We start from the raw sequence: 26,722 nt of genomic DNA on the forward strand, positions 1-26,722 counted from the left end.
TATCACCCGTAGTATGACAAGCCTCTTCATTTGACACCTCATTTCTTGTAATCTAACGAACAGCCCAGATTTTTTAATTTTTCCCACAGGTTGCAACCCTCTTCGAAAAATAAAACTTTACTGCAAAGCTGAAGGCCATGCCTTTTCATTTGACGCCTAATTTTTTTTTTATAGTGAATGAACTGTGCAAATCTAATGTCATTAACAAAAAATGCCCGCGCGTATTATACATATGTAAATAATTTTTAAATATATGGCAACCCCACTCAAACAAAAAATAAAAACTTATTGCACATGCAGAGACCATCTCCTTTCTCTTGGTAGCTCAGTTTTTAGTCCAACAAACGGTGAAGGTCTTATAATTTTTAAAAAGCGGCAGCCCTACTCAAAAAAGAATACATTATTGAACATCTAAAAGCCGAGCCCTTTTATTTGACACCTTATTTCTTGTAATCCAACAAACAGTGCGGATCTTATAATTTTTTAGACAGGTGGCAACCCTATAAGGATTTAAAGTACTAAAGATCATACTTAAATAATTTTGTCTAAATCCGCTCAGTAGTTTTTGAGAAATATCTCGACTCTCCTTTATACTATGTTTGGAGATAGTAATTTTTAATTTGGTGGCAACCCTATTCAAAAAATTAAAGCTTTCGAACATGCGAAGGCCATGCCCTTTAATTTGGTATCTCATTTATTAATCCAACGAACGTCGAAATTCTTATAACTTCTTAAAAGGTGGCAACCCTACTCAGAAAAATAATACATTATTGCACATGTAGATACTAAGTCTTTTCGTTTGAGAGTGGCGGTGCAGAACCGTTGCCTACGCTTATTATGATTGAATATAGTAATTTTATTAACAGGTGGCAACCCTATTCAGAAAAATAATACATTAGTGATTTTCTAGAGACCAATCTCTTTCATCAAACACCTCAGCTTTTGTAAATTCAAAATTAAAAGGTCACTCTCCTATCGATACAGAGAACATAAGAGAAAATCTCGTCAAAATCCGTTCAGTAGTTTTCGAGATTACCGCGTGCAAAGAATCTCGACTTTCCTTTATACTATAGGGCTATTCGCAATCCGGTGCAAATGGCCTAGCATCATTGCATTGCAAATTTGTATTGCAAATTATTTGCAATACACAAACAAAATACACGCATTTGCATTTGTCATGGCTTGACAAATTTGCAATACCGAAAATCCATAGCATAAAAATGCTATGCATTGCAACTCTGGTTGACATTTCTATCAGTTGATTAAAAAAGTTTTACCATGACAGTTTATTAAAGGTCGCTCACAATCCATGGCATATTTCTGCAATTGCATAAATTTGTCAGCTCTTATGCACCGAATCGCGAATAGCCCTTATGTATAGGAGATAGATATAGATTAAAGATGCAAACTTTACGCATCCACAAAGGCTTAGTTAAACACAATGCATGTAAGTGTATAGGTATGTAGGTATATGGATATGTACATTTGTATCTTTTAAATTGTGTCAATGGACTTAATCGTTTTTTTTTTTGTTTTTTGTTAATATCAACAAAGGTATAACAATTTACTTTTGGCTACATCTCCCCTTATTTCGACTCCTTTCATCCATGTCCACATACGTAAATATAAATGGATGCTTCGGAAATGATTACAAACAAATTTTCAAGACAATGAACAATCAACAAGATTCTCTGTGGCATAATAATTTGTGGCTGGCATTGGAGAAATGAAAGAAATTGTGCTATTAGGGGAATAGCCCAAATGGCCATTATGCATTTGGGTCTGCATTTGGACCAAACAACAGCAATACGGACAACGGACCGCAACAGTTTCCACACATTTGCACATTAAGTGCATAACTCGTACAAGTGTTTAAAGCAAAAAGACATTGTTTTGGGCTTTAGTCGATGGACATTAAAGACGACGCCCCAACTCAGCAATTAGTCGTCAATGCATTCACCGCCTGGACAGTGGATAATCACGAAAGTACTTTTTTCCTTTGCTTTTATTTGCGACTTCGAGTTCGATTTGGCTCACCATTATGGCCGGCTTTTGAGACTTTGTGTTGAAATAAACAAATTTGTATGCTCTCCCCCGGGGTGAGTAAATATGTAGGTACATATTTAGTCCATACATACTTTGCACAGTGAAAGCGCTACCCACTCATTGCACACTGCACTGCGTGTGGAGTTGTTGGACACGCGAAAAAGCGAGAGTAAATCAACTGTATCAACCCTTGAGCATGCGTCCACAATTGCCGCTGATAAGCCTCCAGGCGACACGTTGATATGCACTTACATACACATCTACTTTAGTGTATGGTCTGTATGTATGTATGTAGTAACGTGCTCATACGCATTATTGTTGTACTTGTACGGTTAACATTGGTTTCATCTACTACTAACTCAAATAAGTATCAAAACAAAAACAAATTACTAAAGAAAACCTTAACCATATTTGCAAAATTTAGAGTTGCCATGCGATTAGATTTTTATTCCATAAATTTCAGAAAGAGTGTCAACCACGATAATTCTGAGTTGCGTTGTATTGGATTGGTTTCGCGAATGGAAAAGACAAACTCGGCTTTCCACTCAGACACACTAGTGGCATATTGTAAATGATGCCCAGAGAAGCTACAAATGGTTAAAAAAATTCGCTTAGACTTTGCGAGCCGATACTTCTCTGCAAAAATTCCAGGCTCTTTAAAGAATCTGAGTCAAGGGAAAGAAATTTCTACATTCTCAATACAAAAAAAAAAACGTATTTCAATTTGTGGTGTGCGTCTTTATGTTGTGGCAGTTCGCACCTCTAACCATTCGTGTTTTAATATCGACATGCATAGTCTGTTGGGACCAATGGCTTTGAAGGGCTTTGCCTTCCCGATAGCCACCTGAACTTCAATGCTGATGAAAGTAAAAGCTCTCTGGTCACTCGTCGTAGGGCGTTATCCATCGCCTTGGTTTTTTTCTTCTTGGACCTATATACAGATTTAGCAAATCCAACAGAACATTAAGAGAAGCTAACGATGTTGTAACCAAGGCGCTCCTAATGCCTGTTCGCACACTCCTTTCCAGTCCGGTTAGCATTAAAATCGTGGATTTGACCATGGCTTTACGTCGTCGTACTACAACAGGGAATTTAACATTAAGTACCACAGCCGGCTTCAGAGCTTAAGTCTTCCGCAGGATTCTCCAAACTATTCGATCGGGCTATGACCTGCCAGAACTTATACCGGAAAGTGAAAGCTATGGCCAGGGCCGTAGAGAGAAAATGCTGACCCCCTAGCCAGGCTGTGGCTGTGTAAGTATAAGGAGCTGCATTGATCGCTTCCCACCGACGCTGGGGCAGAAGTATCTTGCATTTGCGAATGCCCCACTTTTCCCCACAATGTTCACCTAAGGTTCGCTTGGCTTAGAGTGAATCACAGGTGGTCTGTGACGCTTGTTTTAAGGGTACCCTTTCACGCTAACTCGTCAGCTGTGCAGTATCTCCCACACACACTTTTCGGCAGGCTCAAACCCATCTTTCAAATCGTTCATCCCTCGAGGGAAAGTATATAGAGGAAAAGTGATTGTTAGTACATAAATTTCAGAGATGTAGTCAGGGACTAGATCGTAAACTTCGAGAATTTTAAAGTGTCCAGACGCTGAGCTTGCTAGGTTGCCCTGAGCCCGTTTGTAGCCCATACATTGGTAGTTTTGTTATGTTCAGTAAGATGTTAAGTACCGATTGGTTCGCAATGCACCAAAAATACCAATGAAATTAGTCCGTTGTAGACTCGCTTGTAAACTAACTAATTCAGCTATCTCTAGCGACCGCAACAACGTGAGGACTCCATTAAACATAGTAGGCTTAACTGTGGTTATGTTAGTGTCATTGAGCCTAGAAATCATCTTGAACGAAGTGTACCATCTGTTACCAGTATCTCTTCTACAGCTGTATATGGCAACTGATGCCTTCCTCGATCTTTCTTCAATGTAACATTTCCACGATAGCTCCCTTTTTAAGGCGATTTTCGATATTCGTTTACATCAAAATTGTAGCCTTAATTTTCTTGCCGTAAAATACATTTAAAAGATAGTCTAACGAATCAGCACATTTCAAACCATCTGGCAACCCTTGAAACGTAGAAAACATAAAAATCAAACTTTCATATTTTTACTGCAGACCACGAGTCAACATTTGTATATGTAAATATGTATATTTAACACACACACATATACATATATGTACATGTACACACTCTCTTGGCCGGCAACTGTTTTCAGGCAAATCCCTTTGATCGCGGCGCAACAAGCATTAGTGCCGCTCGACAAAGTCATCCTTCCGATTGGTAGTCGCTCGCAAACTCGCTTCGCCGCTACAGCATTGGGTGGGTTGTGTAAGGGTGGCGCGACTATGATAACCGGTATTGTCAGCGACATGCCACACACACGCACAGTATGGACACACTAAGTGCTGCGCGAACATTATTACTGTAGTTATTGTTGTAAGCTAGAGACCAACCCCCTGCGGTAATCAGCAGGATTTGAGATGGCGCCGTCACGACCGCCACCAATACGCAGAGGGTTGTACTGCTGAGATGGTTCATGAGCGCGCACCCGCTACAATATATATTCGAAGAGTTGTTGTGATGGTCGAATGAATATAAAACTAATGAGTACCCTTCGATGTGTGTTTAGTTGGTAAAGAAGCGCGCTACGGGAAACAACGCAATAGAAAAACGAAAGATCACACAAAAACATAACAAAATATCGATATTCGCGTGCTAAAAATGCCTACTATGGAAAGTGAAACGTAAAGCACCGTTACTGGGTAGTTAAGTGAATAAGTATTGCGTGGCGCGCCGTGCTAGCGACAAGTGTCCAAACAAAGACTGTTGCAACAAAAAAAAAAAGTGTAAAACAGCAGAATGTCTTCGTGTTATAGCGGCTTCGATGATCGCTCTTTCGAATTTGAAGACTCTTCATACGACAGTGGTTACGAGAAAAGCTTCGAAACAGACTGCAATGTAACGCCGCGTAAACTTTTCTTCGATAATGGCGCCGATTGCTATGCCGCCACCGCCGATTCCCCACTTGCGGCCAGCTGTTACAATACCAACGGCGTTGGAGCTCCAGTAGCCTCATTTTCAGCGCTACTCGATACGAGCAGTAATCACAGCACACGCAGTGCGCGCACACTAGTCGAACATGTGATCAGCAAAGCGCCACCGCTGACGGAATCCGAATTCGCGCCCAAGCTAACATCAACGCCGACAAAGAATGCCGGTGGCGGCGCGGCCGATGGCAATGGTGATCAACCAACTGAACCGCGCCCCAAGCGCAAATATGCCGTCGGCAAAAATCGTGTAACGCGTTCGCGCAGCCCCACACAAGTGGTGCGCATCAGAAAGTTTCGACGCATGAAAGCCAACGATCGTGAACGCAATCGCATGCATATGTTGAACGATGCGTTGGAGCGGCTGCGCGTCACGCTGCCCTCACTGCCAGAGGAGACAAAGCTCACGAAGATCGAGATACTACGCTTCGCGCACAATTACATATTCGCGCTCGAGCAGGTGCTGGAGAGTGGAGGCACAATTAATTTGGACCTGGAAAAGTTGCAGAATTTCACGCTCAGCGGCGAACGCATTACCAAGGAATTATTCGATGCGATTTTCGTCAATCCTCAACCGTACACAAGCATCTTTAGCATGGGCTGCAGCAGCAGCTTTGCTGGACGCGTGCCATATCCGCAACAGGCAACGACGATGATGCCCACCGCAGGACACGCCTTCCTCGAGCAACAACAGCTGCTGCAACGCGGCCGTCCGCCGCAAGGTTATGCCTACGGCAGTGATGTGCGCCCCTATAATGTGCAGCATGAAACGCATAATCCGGCAATGCATCCACATTTTTCGCAGGAGAAGTATGAATTGTATAGGAGTACCTTCGAAGCAGCAGCCAATATGCGACCCACATCTGCCGCCATCTGTGCGGAGGAGGCGAAACAAGCGCACATCGTAGCGGCGGATTGCCAAACGCAGATGGCTTACAACCAGCGACCAACGAATACCACGAACTGCTACCTGCCGGAGGATCAGTTGACGGCGGTCAATGCAGCAGCACCACCCATGGTGCCTCAGCGCACGGCAAGAGTGCACGCGCAGGCGTCTATGTTGCATCAGAATAGTAGTTTCTACACACAAACACCGCCTTGGATGGATTATACCGAGGTGATGGCGACGAACAGCGGCAACCACAGCGGTTTCGAGCAGTATACGAGCGTATAGCAGTGGCTGCTAGGAGCGCGTGTAGTGTGCATTAAAACCGGGAGTATTCGGGTAGCTTAAGTGAGTGAGTTGAAAGTCATAGGTTTTTAGTTAGGTATCAAGCAAGCTATAGGTGCACTGATGGTGATATTTCGATTGATTTTGGGTTGTATGGATGATTTTGGGATAGAGTACCTAGCCACAGCGCTGCGGTGGCGTTGGATTCTGGAAGTCGCTAAGTTCGATTTCGAATGCTAAGAATTTTTTATTAGATTCCGATGGGACATAAATCTTCTCTCTATCTCCAATTTCAAGTTACACCTCTTAAGCAATAGGCATACTTTTATGATCTCCTGCTATTTATTTTGAAACTCTTGGCGGACCAGTTTTAGCGTAGCGATTTCTAAAATTGTGCTTTGGAAAATCAAAGTGGAAACGCTGACGAGGATCATGCATACAACACCGGAATCGATGAATTACAAAAAATGTTTTACAGACCGTAGCGAATATCACTTTTATAAAAGAGAAACTCTTATTGAAGCGATAAATTTTTAGTTAAATTTTATTCGGTCAGATTACACTGTCTTTCCGATCATACATGATCGTTCTTTTTTACCCTTTTCGAAAAATGTTTAGTCATATTTTTAAGTTTATTTTGTTTGGCCGAAATATTAGTTATTATTGATTTTACACTTTTCATTAATGTTTCATAGATTTTCGTTGACTTCTGATTTTATTAAGTTTAATAGATATTTCAGAATTAATATTTTCTTTTTGACTTTGTTGTTATATTTGGATTGAATTTGTTCGGAATTGACTGCGTTTTTTATGATCGTTTTGTGTTTTTTAACCTTAAAATCATTATTTTTTTAGCATTTGTAAAAAATGAAGTTAATCGTGATCATTCGAGGTTATTCGAGACTTTCTCGAAATTTTCTCGAGGTATTTTTTTTTTTAGATACTTTTTTGGAATTTTTCGGAAATTTTATAGTTTAACGGTATATTCGAGAATTTCGCAGCAATATTTCTGAATATTTCGAGACTTTTTGTATTTTATTAGAGATCTTTGAGAGTTATACGATTCCGATCTAGCGGTAAACTTTAAGATTTCCTTGTGATTATTCAGATCTTTTTCGGTATAATTCGGTATTTTTCATGACTTATCGTATTTTATTTGTTATGTTAGGCGGGTATTTTCAGGTTTAACGGCATATTTCCGTGATTTGTCAGTATTTTTATGGATATACCGGCATTTCTTGCCACTTTTCCTTACTCTTTAGCGTCCTTTGTGAAGTTTGCTGGAATTTTGTAGTTCAACGGTATATTTGTGACATTTATTTGGGATTTTTTCAAAAACATTTCGGAGTCCTCGGATATTTTCCGCATTTTATAAGGGGCCTTTGGGTGTTTCTCAAGAATTTCAATGGTATATATATTTTAGAAATTTTCTCGGTGTTTTAAGTTTTTTGATATTAGAGATCTTTGGAAATTTCAATTGAAAGTTCATGTTCAGCAATATATTTTCGAGATTTCCTCTTAGCGATCTTTTGGGATCTAATTAGCAGTCTTAGGTGATTATACTGGAACTTTCCAGTTCAATTATGTATTTTTATTTTTATTTTTGAGATTTTTAATATTTGTTTCGGGATCTATCGGGATTATTGGTATCTTTTCGTATTTAAGTAAGAATTTTCGAGCTTTTCTCGGGGTCATTCGGTATTTTTCAAGATTTTTTCGGGATATTTCTTGTTTTTTTGTTACCGCTAGTATTTATTAGTTATTTTTGGCGCAAACTTTCTGATTCAACGTTATACTTTAGAGAATTTCAACCATATATTTAAATATTAAAAACACTTACCTAAAAAATTAAAAGAAAAAATTATAGATTTTATTTAAATGCAAACAAAAAAAGTTCGCCGTACACCTGCGAGTCTAGAGTATTTTTGCAAGTAAGTCAATTACGATTTTTTTTTTATCCTTTTACATTTTTCGGTGACACCTATGTTCATTCCGCAATAAAAAAAATTTAAAATAGTTCTACTGGAATAATTAAAATACTTCCTAAGCACAAGTTTAATGTTTTTTGGAGAGCCTTAATTTACTGCCATTAGGGTGTTACGTTAGGGTGATAAGAACTCCTCGGAAATCGATATATCATACTTAAAATCCGACTGTCAATGCCGGAAACATTACGAAAAATGTAAAAAGGCGACCATTAAGTTTGGCGAAAAAAAAGTTTATTTTTTCGAAATTAGGTTAGTTAGAAATTGCCTTGAAAAACAACAATACTCTTTTTATACTCGGAGATGTACGGCGAAATTTTTTTCTGATACGGGCTTATGTACATATGTAGTTACATATATTCGCTACGGTCTCTAAAAAATCAACATAGCGCTAATATTTTGCCGCTGGTAAAATACTATAGTAAAAACTCTTTTATTTGTTTAAAAAAGAAACATCCAATAATTTTGAAGTGTTTTTTTTCCGCCGTTCGGTTGATAGCTGCTAAAAAATATTTCAAAATTTCTATGGATGAAAATTGTTGCCACTGAATTAAAACATCATTATTGAAGCCTTGTTATGACGAATTTTTTTTTGTAACGATGCTTCATATTTTTCGAAAAAAAATTATTGTTTCTACACTCTTCTCAAAGTATCTGGGTTTGCAGTTCCAAATTGAATGTTACTCAGCGAACTCCAAATCAAAATACTTTGCAAATAAATACTATTTTCATTAATGTAATTCGAAACACTAATCACTTATTAAAATTGCTTTTCTCTGAAGTGATCCTCTGCCGCTCAATGAAATTGTCGATCACTTGAAAGTAAAGCAATTTGGAAATCAAATCACCGTCAAATGTTAACATCAAAACTACATATTTAGTATTTTCGTACATTTACATAATATGCAAAATTTTTTATAAAAGTTAACCATCGATCACAACGCATCAGGTACCTTATTGTATTGTAGTTGTTTACAAGCTTTATGAAATGTGAAGGTTTTGATATTTATCTACAAATGTACCAAAGATTAAATATTGTACGTAAAAATAAATTAGATACGAAAATATATTTTTGTAAGTTAGCAATGTATTTTTTATACCTTTAACAGGAGCTAGTCATTTCCAAAGATGTTAATTAATATGAAGAATATATCTCGAGCGCTAACCGCCAAAATAAAGAAAGCGAAATTTTTTTCAAAATTTTCTTTTTGATGCCGAAATGCATCTTGATGCTCTAGGAGTATTTCTGTATCAAAAAGAAAATTAAAAAAAAAATGTTGCTTACTTTATTTTGGCGGTTAGGGCTCGATATTTATAATCAAGATTATTTGCAGTTGTAACAAAGAAAGTAAGGTGAATTCAGTTAGAGTGAGTTGATACAGGTTGTAATGAAATGTGAACTTATCGTAAGCAATGAACTATCATGAAAATAAAGTGCAAAAGAAAGAAACGATATTTTATTTCAGTATTTTAATTAACTTTCTACGATCTCCACTTATTTAAGCTATGTATGGCTAGATCGCTCTCACCCGCTTCGCTGAGTGTATGAAGTCTTTATGTATGTGTATGAGACTTTAAATTTTTTAAATATCTTCGAAATATTCTCCAACTAAAACTATCTTAAACCTCTCTCAGGTGATACTTTTTCATACCTATGTACATGTAGTTTAGAAATGAAGCCATTTAAAAATCATTTCGATTAATACCCATATTGTAATAATTCATTGAAATGATTGAAAATTATCAAATTCCTTTAATTCAACAAGAATTAGATTTTAAAAACAGGTGGCAACCCTCCTACATGTAGTTTAGAACTAAAACTTATATCAAAAACCTTTCGATTAATACCCATATTGTAGTAATTATTTAAATTCAAAAAAGAGTTTTATTTTTAAACGGGTGGCAACGCCTGTAAAACACCTCAGTAATATTTTTAATGTTCAATCTGAAGGTTTCTTAGCAATCTTTCATTTGACACCCATATATTAATTTTTCAGATAGCTTGTTAATAACTAATTTAAATTTCGAACAGGTGGCATCCCTTTCCAAAATACTTTCAAACTACAACTTTTTCAAGCCTCTTGTCATCCATTCATTTTCAAATAAATAATTCCCTTAATTCAAGTCGAATTTGATTTTTTAAACAGGTGGCAGCCCTACATATATGTATCGGTTTACAGTTTCAGAAGGGTTCACATTGGTTCGTTTATTAACATATTCACGCATAAATCCTCGGTAGGCTGTTCTTGTAACATTGACGACAAGGTATAAACCAAACTTTGGTTCGGTCACTCCTGGAGGATAACCTGGATAACTGTGGATTGCGGTAGATAAAGCAAAATGGGCTATGTGGGCCTGCGGAAGACTTTATGAAAATACATAGGGATTGATCTCAAGGCTGATATTCTGTATGATCGTCCGTTCGATTGATATAAATGTCCTCAACTGCAGCTCTGGAGCATTTCCATATTTTTATTCAGGAAAGAGTAGCTCCGAAGGAGCTGCAACTTCGACTATCTAACAACGGCTTCTTCACCAAGAAGCTTCATGCAGGTATTCTTGAGAAGATAACAGAGTTGGAAATATGCGGAATCTCTGATTCCATGACCAACGAGATCTGATTTGGCAGAAAATTCCAAGTGATTATACCCGATCGCGAATATTGGGGAAATTAGCTCCCTGCACTTGATCCCAGATACGTACACTGGTTCAAAGATGGAGCACAGAGCAGGTGCAGGTATTTTTGGACTTAACACCAAACACCCATGGGAAAATGGCTTAACGGGTTTAGGCTGAAATAATCGCAATTTTAAGCTGCGCAAAATTAAACCTTGGAAAAGGTTTTCGAAAGTCGCCTTTCTAGTTATCAGTTATCTTTGCAGCCAAGCCAATTAGTCATCCGGGCTCTTTCAAACAGGAATATGAAATCCAAGCTGGTTAGAGACTGCTTTGACACACTAAAAATTTTGACAGACAAAAACACGGTGGAATCAAAGGCAATGAGGTGGCCCACAAGTTGGCACGAGAAGGATCGCTAACTGCCTTTTCGGGACCTAAACCATTCTGTGGCTTCAGTTTGTCATTTTCGAGTGCCATAATTACTGAGTGGGTGCACTCTGATTGCAGTAAGTTTTGGGGTACGGCGGAGAGCCTTAGACAGGTCAGGCTCTTCGGCTATCCTTTCAACAGAAAAGATATTATTTTAGAAAATAGAAATGACATCAGGCTACTTTCTGGGTGCGTGACTGGTCACAACCGATTGCGATAGGGACTCTCTCTCTTCAAGAGATACAAAAGATCTTTCAGGTCGCGGTGTCTCTTGTTCTTCTACACCCAAGAACTAACTAATTAAATTTCGTTTTTTTCAACGCAAATCCTTAGCCACCAACCATATCGTCTACCTCCATCATAATAAGTGTATGTACGTGGGCTTGTATGTATGTACGCTAGAAGTCATTAAACCAGCAAAAGCTGCTCTTTCACTTCTATTCGTCCGCAACAATAACAATAAAATAGGCAGCAACAACAACCACAAGACCCAATTGCAGATTTTGGCGATGCAAGCAAATATACTAAGTCAAATTCAAATAAATAATAATAACGAGCAGTTCGAGTAACGAGGCACATTTTGGACCACATACACGTACGCGTAAAAACCGCGGCTCCTTTTTGCCAGCGCGGTAATACTTACAAACATGCAAACATACATACATACTTGCACTCACATACTGCATGTGCCACTACATACAATTCGTTATGGGGTGAGTAAACCAACCAGCCAGCCAGGGTTGCCACTGCAGAGAAAAATATTTAACATCCAATTGGAAAAAATCTACCAAATCTGGAAAATATCTACCAACAAGTTTTTTTTTAATTATTTTAATAAAAACTATAGTTTAGTTATATTTTTTAGTTTTTTCAATAAAAATTAAAATTGTTTATTTGAGATCATATTAATAGCATCTTCTCGGTTTTCTTAAACCAAAAGCGAAAGTGATGAAACCAAAGGCAACAACGAAACTTCATCATTTAAAAAACCTTCAACTAGAGTTATTACAAGCTAATACAGTGACTCAAAAAAGCGCTTGGTATTTTTTTTTTTTAGTATTCACAATGTTTTTTCAAGTAAATTTTTTTTTTGCTTTTTTTTGTATAAGAATATGGTTTGCGCTTTAGCAAAATCCATAAAAATCAAGGACAGAAGCTATTTAAAATATTGAGAAAAATTCAAAAACATTTCGTTTAAAATTCGAATTTTTTACTCTGAAATTTTTAGAATAATTTTCGGCGTGTAGTTTTCTAGCCCATAGAATTTTAGTATAACAATGTGCATCTCAAAATTCCCGTTGATTAAAAAAAATATATATTTTCCTTCGGCCGAAAATTAATGCAATAAAGAAGTCTACACTTTTGGAAATAAATTTATAATATAAAGATATCTACGAAAAATAAAGTGGAAACTAAAATTTCATTTGTTTTTCAAGCAAAATTTTTTAACAAAAATCTATTAAAATGAGAGAAAATTCACCTTTTTACCAACGCGAGTTTTTCCACCAATTTTGGTAATAATTTACCAAAGTGGCAACCCTGCAGCCAGCAGCAATGAGTTAGTGATTGAGCGAGTGTGTGTGACTGCCGGGAAACAATAGGAAACTTTACGATTGCACGTCACCTGCCAGACACAAAAGCCGAAAGCCGGGCGCTGAATTACAGATTTGCCCTAAACATCAGACAAAACACTACTGCACACATAAACACACAAACGAACACACGCACAAATATATAGTAAGCGACTAGTACTTAGCGCACCCGTCAGCGGTGCTGCGATAAAGTGAAAGAATGAAAGAAAGGAAAATCATGAAACATGAGCAGTGGACCCGAAGGACATGAATGGCACTCAAATTATATAGTTGACTGCATCTACAAGAGAGTTGAGCCGCTGAGCTCAGCTGACAATGAGTTGAGAGGTAAGTTGAGATGGTAAAATTTTGAGGATTTTAAAATTTTGGCGAAAAAAAATGCAGCCGTTCATTGATTGGTAGAAGCGGAGGGGAATATTTTTTGCGTAAGTCGAACGGACATATGCCTGTTGAATTTTTTTTTTTAACATCTTCGGTTTCGGAAGGGAAACATTCTTAGAAAGTTCTTACGACGGACGGAGCAACAAACAGCTTTATTGAAGACTTTTTCGGGACCATTCAACGAATAGTTCGGGATCATTTCACGCTTGCAGCGGAGTTAACCCACCTCCGTAACGGTTCATCTTCGTGGATGACCAACATTATCTGCTTAGAATGGTCGAAATGCAAATACGAAAAATATCAGCATCATTATTTAAAAAAAAAAGGGATAAATAAAACTGTAAAAATTTAAATATATGTTTGGGCTTTACCCTCGATGACAAGCCTTAACATAGCTGAATAAATCTATACATAAAAATGCAGGACTTAGCCAAGAGCTGGACTGTCAAACCTAAGTCCTACAATATAATTGTGGTACAATGATAAAAACTCCAACCAACTTCTACGATTTTATAGCAAAACTGATCATATAAGGAAGTGCAACGGATCTTAAGAGGAAACTACGTGTCAGCTTTTTGGTGGTGTCTTTTCTGCCAAGCCAAGCAGCCATCTGAGCTCTTTCAAACAGGAATATGAAATCCAAGCTGGTTAGAGACTGCTTTGACACACAACAAATTTTGACAGACAAAAACACGGTAACACTGTGTTGGGTACCAGGCCATTGTGGAATCAAAGGCAATGAAGTGGCCCATGAGTTAGAACGAGAAGGATTGGTAACTGCCTTTTTGGGACCTAAGCCATTCTAAGAAAGATCTATCCAAAAGCAAGTAATAATAGGCAGAAAGACGTGAGTGCGAGAAGCTTTAATTTTGGCAGCATAACCTGCAGTGCGACATTTCAATCACAAAATAAACCAGCAATCAAGTGGTTTAAAGACCGGAGCTCCTCTGTTGGAAGAAAATGCGAGCCTGATAACGTGCCAGACCAGAGTAGTAGTAGTAGTAGTAGTATCCCTGCAAAAAGTGGGACGAGGTTAAGTACTAGTACAGGACCACGCTACCTTGTAACCAACACTAGTAACCAAAATGGTCCAAATATATGGAGAGAAAATGGTAACATTAACATTGCGATGTCATTGGACCTGACCACCTCTGGTCCAACGCTGCATAACATAGGACCACTTCTGGTCCACCGCTGCATAACACGGGACCACCTAGACAACTACTCCTTCTGGACCATGGCACATTCGGCAGCCGAATCACGTTGCCGATGGGGCACGAAGAGGTGGTTCTTAACACATATATCAGTATTTTACGTTTGAATTGGTCCAGGTAAGCATAACAAGTTACTAGTATGCAACCTGATCCTTTTGCACATACTTTAAAACTACGACCCAGTAGACCACCTGGTCCTCAAATTTTTGCAGGGATATATGTATTTTTGTGACAACTACAGTACACTCGAGATATGAAAGGAACACTCCCAGTGCTTTCGAGTAACAACACTGTCCGCATGTCTGATCGAAAAAACTTGCCCACATTGGCGGTAACAAATGGCGTTGCTTGGCAAATGTGAGCGAAATAGGCAAAGTTTTTGGGTATCGGTCAAAACCGACTACCGGTTTAACGCCAATAAGGAGAACGAATAAGATCCAGTGGGTATGACAATAGAATACCGATTTTCTGGCTGGCTATTGCAGGATACTGGAGGACTGATTACAATTTAATATAGGTCATTTCGATAACGTACAACCAGCGTAAAAAATATGCAGCAAAAACCACAAGAATCATTTTTTTTTAATTTCTTAAAGAACTAAGAAATTTTCCTAGAAATTTTAAAATTTTCAATTGGATTTCTTAGAAAAATTTTGTGTATGCAGTTTTGTAGCATATTTTGTTTTAGTATAATAAAGTGCAATTTTCAAATCGCAAAAACACCCCTTGATTTTTGAGACTTTTTTTCCGATAAAGCGAATTGAAGAATTGAAAAGTTCTTGGTATTGCTTGCGTTATCCCGCATTCTATTTGCTATTAAAAACATTGATTCTTGTTGTTTTTGCTGCTAAATGAACCATATAAATTGCCGTGCAGTTAAAGGTGTGTTATAACACCCTGTAGGACCTATGATCAATTACTCATCCGACCAAAAATAAAATATAAAACAAAAAGACGGCGGCGTAAAATTTTATACCCCACCATTTGTGTGGCAATATCAAGAAATATACCAAAAATTCGAGGAAGAGCTCCTCAGCTTGGCAATTATGTTACTACTCCTACATACTTCTCAACTCTTGTGCACACTTTTCAGCTGAGTTACATACATATTTAAAAACAAAAATTTTTTGGCTGAAAAATGCAGAAATCAAACAAGTAGCAAGCGGGTAGTGATTATTCCAATCGGATGATTTGATCCACATTAGAGCGCTGTCGAGCCAACGAAATGTGCATCATTTACTTCAGCACATGGCCCGTTCGTCATTGTCGTTGTCGTTGTCGTTGCCGTTGTCGTTGTCGTTTGTCCTGCTGCTATGCGGCACGAAATGTCATTTGTGAGTTTTTGTCAAAGGTGTTAGGATTTATCTTTGCTATCATCATTTGTTTAAATCCATACAAAAAGCCACACACAAATACACAGCAGGAGAGATTTAGGATTTTCATACCTCCAACCGACTACGGCATTAATGGCGACGACGAACTGAACAGGGGTTGCGGCGAATCAGATTCTGCTTAAAACCAAAATAAAATAAAATAAGCATAAAAGCATTTCAACTGCCAAGGACATTGGCTTATGCCAACTCTACGCAAACATTTAAACATTTGCGCGCGAGAACGTATTGTATACATACATACATGCATACACAACAACAATACCACACTGTGCGCCACACTAGGGTAGATTCTTATCCATCAAATTACGTCTGATCTGTTACCAGCCTACTCGTCTTACAGTTTTTTTTATTTAATTCGGCTTTTGTATTTTTTATATTTAAAATAAAAAAAATTCTATTTCAGCTTTCTGCTTATGCTTATGTTGTATGTATGTATGTATGTATGGTAATGCACTTTAGTTGAAATTATTGATAGTAGAAAACAATTTTCTGATATTTATGAAATGATAACAAAAAACCAAAAGGAAACAAATTACTATCCAACATTTACATCGCATTTGTGCCAATCAAAGTAGTCGCTGATACATTTGGGAATTAGCTTGATCATTTCGCAATTGTTAGTTATATTTTTTTGTTGTTACTGTTGGCGGCACAGTGATTGCGCGAACGTTGCGTATGGGTGGAGTGCATTTTACGTGCTAATGGTAATGGTTCTGGTATGACTGGCGATTTTCGCTTGCAATTGAAAATACTTTCATCTGTATATGCCTGTCTATGCTTCGTTAATAATTCAACAGCTGAATGGGCAATTGAACTGAACTGAGCAGATTTGTTATTGTTTTGTGGCTACCGTTGGCACTTGAGGCAATCAAAAGCGTACGTATGTATTTTTCGCAAATTGATTGCTGAGTAATGGGGCAGCTGGATTTGGAGTATCGAATGCTCGATTTCGATTTAGATTATTTACATCTGTATGAACAGTGACTCAAACAAATTACCACGTGTTGATTTTCTTCAAATATTCGTAATGTTTTTCGAGCTAATTTTTATTTTTTTTGTTATTTTTATATAACATATATCGTCTAAGCTTTAACCAAAACCGTGTAAATCACAGTCTCAAACTTTATTCAACTTTTATTTTGATCTTTTAGAAAATTTTTGGGTATGCAGTTTTATAGCCCATACCATTTTAGTCTAATGAAGTGCAAGTTTCAAAAGGCTAAAGAATCGTGTTGATTTTTGAGATTTCTTTAGGCTACTTTTTCGGGTTTTTTAATATAAAAAGCGCAGGTTACAAACACTTTCGCTGATATTTTGTTGCTGACGGTCACTCGCATTTTATTTCATAAGAAATTCATACTTATATAAAAAAAGTGCAAAAATCCGTTGCCAAAAAAAAAATTTTCAAAATTTAAAGCGGTTTTTTAGCCGCTTAAAACTTGAACCTCACTAAAATTGTATTGGCTATAAAACTGTGTACCCAAAAATTTTCTAAAAATTCAGAATAAGAAGTTGAAATTTTGATGAAAGTTTGTTGAATTCTTCTAAATTTTGTATAAATTTTGCGACTGTGATTTACACGGTTTTGGTTAAAACTTAGACGATATTTTTATATAAAAATAACAAAAAAAAATTTAGCTCGAAAAACATTACGAATTTTTGAAGAAAATCAACATGTGGTCATTTGTTTGAGTCACTGTATATATGAATCTATTATATTAAGTTACATCCGCACTCAAAAATGTATTTAAAGGGTTGTCTTTTTTTTCTTTACATAACAAAGTGTATTTATTTTATAACTATTTTTTTCCTGTGGCCCCGCCAACGAGTTACTTATCTGTGCTCATAAGCAATAACCGTTTAAGTCGACTTAAGAAAGAACTGAGTTATATATGTTATCGTATTCTGCAACTACTATTCCATGTGCATGTGAAATCCGGAACGAATATGTTTTGGTTTCCCCATAAGGTTAGCATTACAATTGAAATGTTTAAAAGGTTTCTTCCCGAATTCATGTTTTTCGACTTAGGCGGTTATTGCTTATAACCACAGATATATGGTTTAACGTTATGCTGTTAAATGTTACTTACATCTTCCCTTCATCTCTTGTACTGAATGCTATAGAGTTGTACTGATCATTTTGATGCTCATACTCAGATGGTTTTTCTTAAACTGGCCGGTCTCGATATTTGGCTTTCTTGGGAATTTTGGGATACAAACTATATCTCGGAACATGGTCAAGTGTTTGGCAAATTTTAACTAATTCAGTGACAACTCTCTTATAGGTAAGAAACAATTAACTAATTTACCAAGTTAGATTTGACTTTTAAAACAGGTAGCGAGTGGGGTCTTATTTTGCAGAAAACTTTCTTTAACTTCTTTTAGTTTATAAACAAACCTCGAAAACTATTTTAGATAAAAAGCTAACTTAAACCTCTCTCGTTTGACGCCAATATTTAAATATTTTATTTAACTTGTCCACTTTTGACTTCCGAAATAGGTGACAACCCTAAAAATGCTTTTGAAATGAAGCATTCTCTCATTTCATACACATAAAAAAGGTATTTTTTCCACCTTATTAATTAAATTGTTTTAGATTTTCTAAGCAGGTGGCAAACCTCTACAAAAATATTTTCTAAATAAACCTTATCTTGAAGCTCTCTCGTTCGATACCTATTTTTAAATATTTAATTTATGAACTTTTCTTACAATTGATTTTGAATTTTTAACCACATGTCGTAAACGTCTTAAAAACTATTTTCCAAATCGGGCTTTCTTAAACCCTTCTCGGTTGAGACCCATATTGAAATATTTTATTTAACTTGTATATTAAATTGATTTCGAATTACGAAATAGGTGGCAACCCTGAACATATTTTTGAAATTAAGCTATTTTGTTTGACACCCACATTACAATAGTTCATTTAACTTGTTAATTAAATTGATTTTAAATTTCCAAACTGGTCGCAACGCCCTTCAAAAATGTTTTCGAAATGAAGCTTTCTTAAACTTCTCGCTCACTCTATTCCTATAAAGCATTTCACTTCACTTGTTAAATAAATTGATTTTGAAGTTCAAAACATGTGGCAACCCTCTTCAAAACTATTTCGGAGCAAACAGTTTTAGAACCCTTTTATTTGGACAACCACACTGTTGTGATATTTTATTTAACCTATTAATTAATTGAAAAAAAAGAAAAAGGTGGCAGCTCTCTTAGAAAGATATTATCTTTGTTACTCCAGGCCATAGTTTATTTGTGTACAAAATTTAATTGAAAAACGTTCAGGTGGTTTAGCGTAAAAGAGCGACAAACATACTCAAACCAGCGATGCCAACTTGCGGGGAATTCCCCGATTCGCGGGGAATTCGTCTCGTTGCGGGGAATCGGGGAATGAGTTGCCTTTTGCGGGAAATTTTGACTATTTAAATAATTTTTAATTATTAAAGAACTTACCTAAAGTGCAGAATACTTTTTGTAAAACTTCATTTTTTAGTAGATAATAATAACACCGTGCGACAAAAACAAGAAAATTTCAAAACACACGAAAGAATCCATATACTCACGAAACTATAAACCACTATATTTGGTTTTTTAGTTTTTCATTCTGACGTCAGGATTTTTTTCAAAGGACTTTGAAATTTAAATCATAGGATTAGCTCAAAAAATGATTTAAAAAATCAGTGCAATGTAGAATAACCAACTTTGAAAATTTATTAGTTTATCACTTTAAGCTAATAAGGTTTGCAGGAGGAAATTTGATGATGTGGTCGCGTTTATATTAGTCCTCAAACAATATTTTTTTTTTTTCAAAAGTGAATATAGCAAATTTTCATTTATGTACAAAATTTGCAAAGGACATTTTACATACTCATTCGTCCTTATACACCAAGAAATTTATTCTGCAATAATTCTATGGAATTTTGCCCTTATTGTTATCCTACATTGCACTGAATTTTTCAAATAACTTTTTGAAATACATAAATAATCATATTTTTTAAATTTCAAAGTACTTTAAAAAAGGCATATCGCACACCTACATCTAAAGTGAGGTAACAGTTTAGGCGCGACTACTTACACCGAGCGCCTAAATGCATGCTAAATTTAATTAAGATTTTTGCACATGCACTTCTCAACTGCCATATAATAAAATTTTCTTAAATTTTTTATAGTATGCTCGGCCTAGTCTGACGATGCAATAGATTAAAACAAAAATCGAAAATAAAAAAATTCCAGAATTCTGGAATTTATGAAGTCGAAAAAGCAAAATACTTCTATACCTACATACATTTTTGGAACAAATTTTCATACAATGTCTCTAACTCATCTTGTTTCAAGAACGTGTTTTTATTGAGATATGAATTTTTGAACACTTAAAAAAAAAATCCTAACTAAATTTTTCTATTTTTTTTCATTTTCTTATTCTGAAATTTTGTACTTTGTTTCATTTTTAGAAATATTTTTATATATTTTTCTTTTATAGCCCTAAACATGACCTTTAAAACTATACATAATAGTTTTTGAGATATCCAATAAACATACTTGCAAAACACCGGAAATTGCGAAATTTAGAATTTTGCATAACTTTAAAATTTTTTTTGTTTCGTTTTTTTTCCTTTGGAAGCTCTTTGTTATAAGCTAAAATAAATGTTCGAACGAAAGTTCATCTAAATCAAAAATATATTTACATGAATTTCAAAAATTCCAAAAACTCCATTTGTCGATTTCACATAGATTGACCCATGTAAACTTGACTTAGTGAAACCTAGCCTTATCTCCACGAGGCCATTTCTAAATTTGAGAACCATTTTGAGCCATTTGCTTTTTATACAAGGATGAGCTCATCTTAAGGTGCTCTCAAACGCTTCAGTTACAATTTGTTTCCAGCCCCATCAAACATCCAAAACATTATAAAGCCTCAACGTCTCAACTTCATTATTTCTAGTTTTATAACATCAAAAAGTTGCTAGTCTTTTATACATTCGAGCTGACATTAATCCTTTAAATATTGACTAAAGCGATTTTAGCGGCTTAAAATCATCAATTGAAATTTTAAACAAAAAATTATCACAACTCAACACGCAAACGTCACTGTCTTGCATATAAATTGCGAATGGTAACAGCAACAACAACAACAGCATTACAACGTCAATGTGACACATCAAAGGATTAAACTCAAAACTACAAAATAAAAAAACGCAAAGCCGAAAAGAATACTTGTTAGAAATACTCGCAACTGTTTGTTTATCCAATGTTTTTCGGTTGAAAAGATACACAGACCCATTTGCAAGGATGCACTACTACTCGCTAAGTACGCCACGTGAAGCCACATACATAAACGAATTTCACACACACGTGTGCATACGAATACATACAAGCAAGTGCGTTTAAAAAAAACGTTTGCGCGCGCGAATGGGTTGAAATTGTTACAAAATCCTTTAACCCGAAAATGCAAAATGAGAACAAACAGCGCTCGGGCAGCAAACAGCAGCAGGGCAGAGTGCACATTTCACAGATAAACCAATTCGAGCAGGGTAATAAAACATCCGATAAAAAGGTGGGTAGTTTTTGACATGCCGATTGCTGAGGGGGTTACATGGAAGTGTAACTCTACGACCAGAGCAAATTTTAAAGTACAAAAAAAATAAAAAAATAAAAATACCGTGCGCTTTTATTTGCGAAAGGGTTCTATTTGATTTGATTTCCGGCCGCTGCTGCTGCTGCTGTTGCTGGTGCAAGGCATCTGCAGGCACTTTCGCTATTTGCTCTTTGCCATTTTTTATTTTTATTTATTTTTTTTGTGATGTTCGTAATAGGCATGCAAGTGTATCAAAGTTACATTTTCGACACTTGCGCGCTTAATTTATTGCGAAATTATTTATTGCATCCATTGATGCAATAATGCATCAGCCAAGACGTGGCGCATTAATTTCGTTAATTGTACGAGTTTTCGCGCAAATGAAGCGTTTCATTGAACTTTCGCTGGTCGGTGTTTGGCAATTGGCGACGGTGCCAAATGTCATGTTTATACAGTTTCTGTGCAATTTCTTATTAATAAAGTCGATTTATTTCATTTCATTGACAAAAACTAGAAAATTTCAAAACACGAAAAAACCAATGTACTCACGAAAGCGTCATGATTTATTTCAGAAAGAATTTGAAATTTCAAGGATATTGTTTTTTAATTTCAATGCTATGTAATGTGTAACATGTATGAGTATCAAATAAACATTAAAATTCTCTAGAATCGAAAAAATTAAATTTTTGGTGCACAAGGACGAACAGGTAATGAAAATTTTCTTTTAATATTTTTTTCTTTACATAGCTAGTAAAGTTAGAAGAACGGAACTCGAGGATGTGTTAGTCCTTAAAATTAATTTTTTTCCAAAAATAGCTATTGGAAATTTTCAAGCATATTTAAATCTTTAAATCTAAAGTTCTAAAAAGAAATTTTCAATACCTATACCAAAAAAATTAAATGTTTTCAATTAAAGATACTGATTTCCTTTGTTTGATACCCAAATTGTTAATATTTTATGTGATACCAAATTTTTTATTAAAAATTGCATCGATTTTTTTTTTTTAACATGTTTGAACTATGCTCAGAGAGGAAAACTAAAAACGAAGTTTTACTAAATATTGTCAATAGTTTCGTGAGTATATTGATATTTTTTGTCTGCGTGTAAAAGTGAGCCACAGTTTTATAAGTCTTGACATTGGAGAATCATAAAAAGTTCGAATGATCCTGGAAAATAGTAGGGACTCTACGGAGCCTATGGCAGCATATTTAGGTCTCCAGAAGGTTTTTTCACATCCATTCTTCATTCACCTTTTTTAAAGTCCAAATCCAAATGATATTACAATAGCCTGGAACAAAGACGAAGTACATATATACATATATGGGTTCAGGAAAAAATTAAAATTTTATTTCATTGGAGCAAATTATGTAATCGCTGCTTGACTGCAACTGAAGATGACGTTTTTATCATTACGATATATCCACTGAATTTTGACTCCAGAGAAGGAATATGGATTCTTTCTCTGTGGATTTATTTCTCTGTGTTTCCCTCTTCCTTACTGGACATTCTTTGCTATTCTGCTATAATTCTATCCACCACCGGATAGGCAGCATTGTTCGAGACAAAGCACAACTTTTCTGTATTCATCTTAAAGCGCTCTGAATTTCTGTCTTACCTGTTCTACAGCTGTATTCGTTGTTGAAAATGTTTTGGACGGCTTCACCTAATTTTATTGTAAACTACCTTCTAAATCTCCTTTTGCTTGAAGCATTTGCCTACACAGAGAGAAGTTTTTTTACTTAAAGTTTGATAAATGTTTTCTTGGTCACTAAATAGTAAATAAGTTATGAAATATTCAAATTTGGTTTAGTTCTCACTGAATTTAAGAAAAACACTTTACTGAAAATACGAAAACGGTTCTTGTTTACAAACAAAAACCAGAACTATTGAAAAAAAAACCGTTGCAAAAAATATTAAAATAAATAAGAAAGCATTTTCTCAAATTTACTTAATTTAATAATTTAGGAAAATAACTTAACTCATGCTAAGAAAACGATTTGCTATATTATTTAAATTTTGAAAACAAAAACAAAACACAGCAAAAAAAAATTAGAAAATACTTTCTTTAATGAAGTCAAAAGTTTCTTATTTTATTATCTGAGACGTGTGGCATTCGCCTAAGAAACTGATACAAATACATATTTACAAACATCAACCATGATTTCCACAGAATCGAATTGTTGAAACAAAAACCAAAACACGGCAGAAGTAAGTTTGAAAATAAACAAGAAAGGAAGTCAGAAATTTCTTATTCTATTCTCTAAGAAACTTATAGATACGTATGTACATTTGGCAATATCATGTATGTATGTATGTATATAAAGCGACTTCTGCCTTTGAATTGTCAAAGCCAAATTTAGAACGCAGTTAATTGCTTTCCTGGCAAATGTGAACTGTGGCGTCGAGTGAGGACCACCGCTTCTGGTTCTGAGATCGCAGGTTCGAGTCCGCTTGTTGGTGGTTAGAGTAAAGTAAATCAATTATTTCAATTTCCCTTTCTCTCTTTCTGAGTTCGCAAATTCGAGTCCGCTCGGAGGTGGTTAATGTAAAGTAAGTTAATTATTTCAATTCGTATATAAGCTACAAATTGTAAAACTCATTTTACTAGTGTTCGCCCAGCGGTTGAAATTCAACCTTTTCAATTAAGGGGGCTGAGTGTGCTGAGCTGAGCCGAGTTGAGTTCAGTTGAGTTATTTCAACTGAATGGAAGTGGAATGCGTTGATCAACATAACAGAATATAACATAACATAACACAACACAACACAACAGATTATAACATAAGGTAACATAGAATTATTTCATATTTTTAACTAGTCTTTAAAAAGTAATTACTTATGTAGAATGTATTTCAAATAAATAAACAATTAAACAAAACATAACATAACATAACTTAACATAACATAACATAACTTAACATCACATAACAGAACATGATATAACATAGCATAATGTAACATAACTTAACATAACATAAAATAAGATTAGATAACATAAAATCAAATAACATAACATAACAGCATTGCATAACATGATATAACATATAATGACATAACATAGCATAGCGTAACATGAAATAACATAACATAACATAACATGACATAACGCAACATAACATAACATGCCATAACATAACATGAAAACATAACATAACATGAAAACATAATATAACATAACATAACATAATATAATACAACATACCACAACATGTCATTCTTCAATATTATATCTTTCTTTTTCTCTGGCTTTGGCTCTACCTTTATCTACATATATTATTTTCTCTACCTTTTTTATCTTTTAATTTTTATATTTATCATTTCCTTGACTTTTAACCAGATCTGTATCTTCATTCTTTTCTCCATCTACATATTCACCTACATCTTTGCGATTATATTAAGTATTTAAATTTACCTTCCTCTTTGTCTCTATGTTTCGGTTTCGGTTTCTTTTACTTTAATTTTAATCTTTGCTTTATCCCTTTCTTCTTCTACATACTCAACTTTACGTTCTTCCTTGTATGAGTATAATCTATTCATGTTCATACATAAATCTTATTTCTTATCTGCTGCTAAGCACGTTTCTTTAATTCAGTATCAATATTAAAGCATACATTTAGGAGGCATTTGCTCCCCAACCATGTACATGTATGGCATTAGTATTGGTGTCACTTTTGAATTGATTTTTTCGTCTTATGTTAAACTAATTTTAAATTGGCAAAATGTGCTGAACATCAGCATCAAAATACCTTTCAAATGATATATAATTGTTTATACCTTAGAAGTACAGTTTAGCCGTAAAAGGGGTGTAAAGAAAACATGATTGCCTATTTATATATAAGATTTGGAAAGCCCTAAATACTCAAATACCATAAAAAATAAAAGGTATTTTTTTCTTTTTAAAATACAATTTAAAAATTACAATAAAATAAATAAAAACAAAAAACCTGCTCTAGGACTCGAACCTCGAATCTGTCGACTGGCACTCCAGTGCTTTGCTCTGTCGGCCATTGCGACTGTTTGAGCGCAGCGAGCAAAATGAGATACTTATTCCTTTTAAATCGGTAAACTGTCCACCAAGCATTGATGCAGAAATGCAACCAACCTCTTCTACTCACTTTTTTCTGGCCGAGTCCAAAACAGTATGCCAGTCGTTTCTCTTCTGGGCCAACTGACGCCAATTGGAAATGCCAAGTGAAGCCGAGTTTTTCTCCACCTGGTATTTCCAACGCAGAGGGGGCATTCCTCTTCCTCTGTTACCAGCATCGCGACCCGCGTGGAATACTTTCAGAGCTGCAGCGCTTCTGTTCTGTTCTGTTCTGTTTGAACGACTTGGCTCAGTAGCGTAGAAATGCAACCGTGGGTCATGTAAAATGAGTAGATTTAAATCATGCAACAAATCGTATTTACCCGTTCAAACTCACACCCAACCACACTTACCAAGAACGTTCACTCAATCGTGGCAACAATTAATTGTGAACTGCAAACAACAACTGGCTACTGCAGCCGTTAGTCACACAGTCACTCAGCCACTCAGCCATGCAGGACACGCAATGCGATATTGTCACTAATGTGTCACTGTTGGCACGCGCAAAGTGTGTAAACAAAATGAATAAAAAAGGGAAAAAGCAGTTAAAACAAATCACAAAGCAAAGCGGCAGGTGTGCAATGCCAATAGCAGCGGTTAAGTACAGCCTCAGCGGAAAGCAGTAATATGGGAGTAAGTATTTAAGCAAGTGGTTGACGGCTTTTTGACTCGTTCACACTTTTGTGCGCGCCGTAGCCGTTTTGCAGACAGATGTCGAAATAGTTAAAGCACGCGCTTAAGCGCGCCTTCAAACAATTAATGGGTGGCGGAAGTAATAAGGATATGACAGCAGAGGAGAGTGGCAAATGAAGGACATTACAGCTAAATCAACACAGTTGAATGGAAAAAAAGTGTAGCTGTTGGAAAAAAATTTGGTAGAAAATGTCTAAAAAAAAAACTATGCCACATTTGGTAACAACTATTATGTGGTGCGGGTAATAACAATGGCGTGGCCGGATAATGCTCATGTAATTTTGAAGGACAATGCTGTATGTTGGTTAAATACTCGCTAGTGGTGCGCAAAAAAAAAACGTAATGCCACATAATGCAAGCTATTTGGATGAGGAAAATAATTTTTTTTTTTTTAAGCTATTGACGCGCTATTTTTTATTGGGTTGCACTTAAGTATTTGACTACTTTTTTGGTGTTTTTTACTACTTTCATACAATTTTTTTTTTTT

At 35.7% G+C, this 26,722-nt stretch overlaps 1 protein-coding gene across 1 annotated transcript; it reads left to right on the forward strand.

Annotated features, from left to right (window-relative positions):
* Positions 1 to 4,279: 4,279 nt before the first annotated feature.
* On the forward strand, positions 4,280 to 9,446 carry LOC118746612 (basic helix-loop-helix neural transcription factor TAP-like). Its single transcript, XM_036480459.1, has one exon. It carries the CDS (start codon positions 4,913 to 4,915, stop codon positions 6,272 to 6,274), a length of 1,362 nt encoding a protein of 453 aa, XP_036336352.1. The 5' UTR covers positions 4,280 to 4,912; the 3' UTR covers positions 6,275 to 9,446.
* The last annotated feature ends 17,276 nt before the right edge of the window (positions 9,447 to 26,722 follow it).

The sequence above is a fragment of the Rhagoletis pomonella genome, unplaced genomic scaffold (genome assembly GCF_013731165.1).
Source record: "Rhagoletis pomonella isolate Grant_MI unplaced genomic scaffold, Rhpom_1.0 Rhpom_scaffold_00011, whole genome shotgun sequence".
Classification (NCBI taxonomy): domain Eukaryota; kingdom Metazoa; phylum Arthropoda; class Insecta; order Diptera; family Tephritidae; genus Rhagoletis; species Rhagoletis pomonella.

Bases quoted from the DNA above. Each gene is read 5' to 3' on its own strand.
- LOC118746612 (XM_036480459.1), top strand. From the start codon at position 4,913: ATGTCTTCGTGTTATAGCGGCTTCGATGATCGCTCTTTCGAATTTGAA.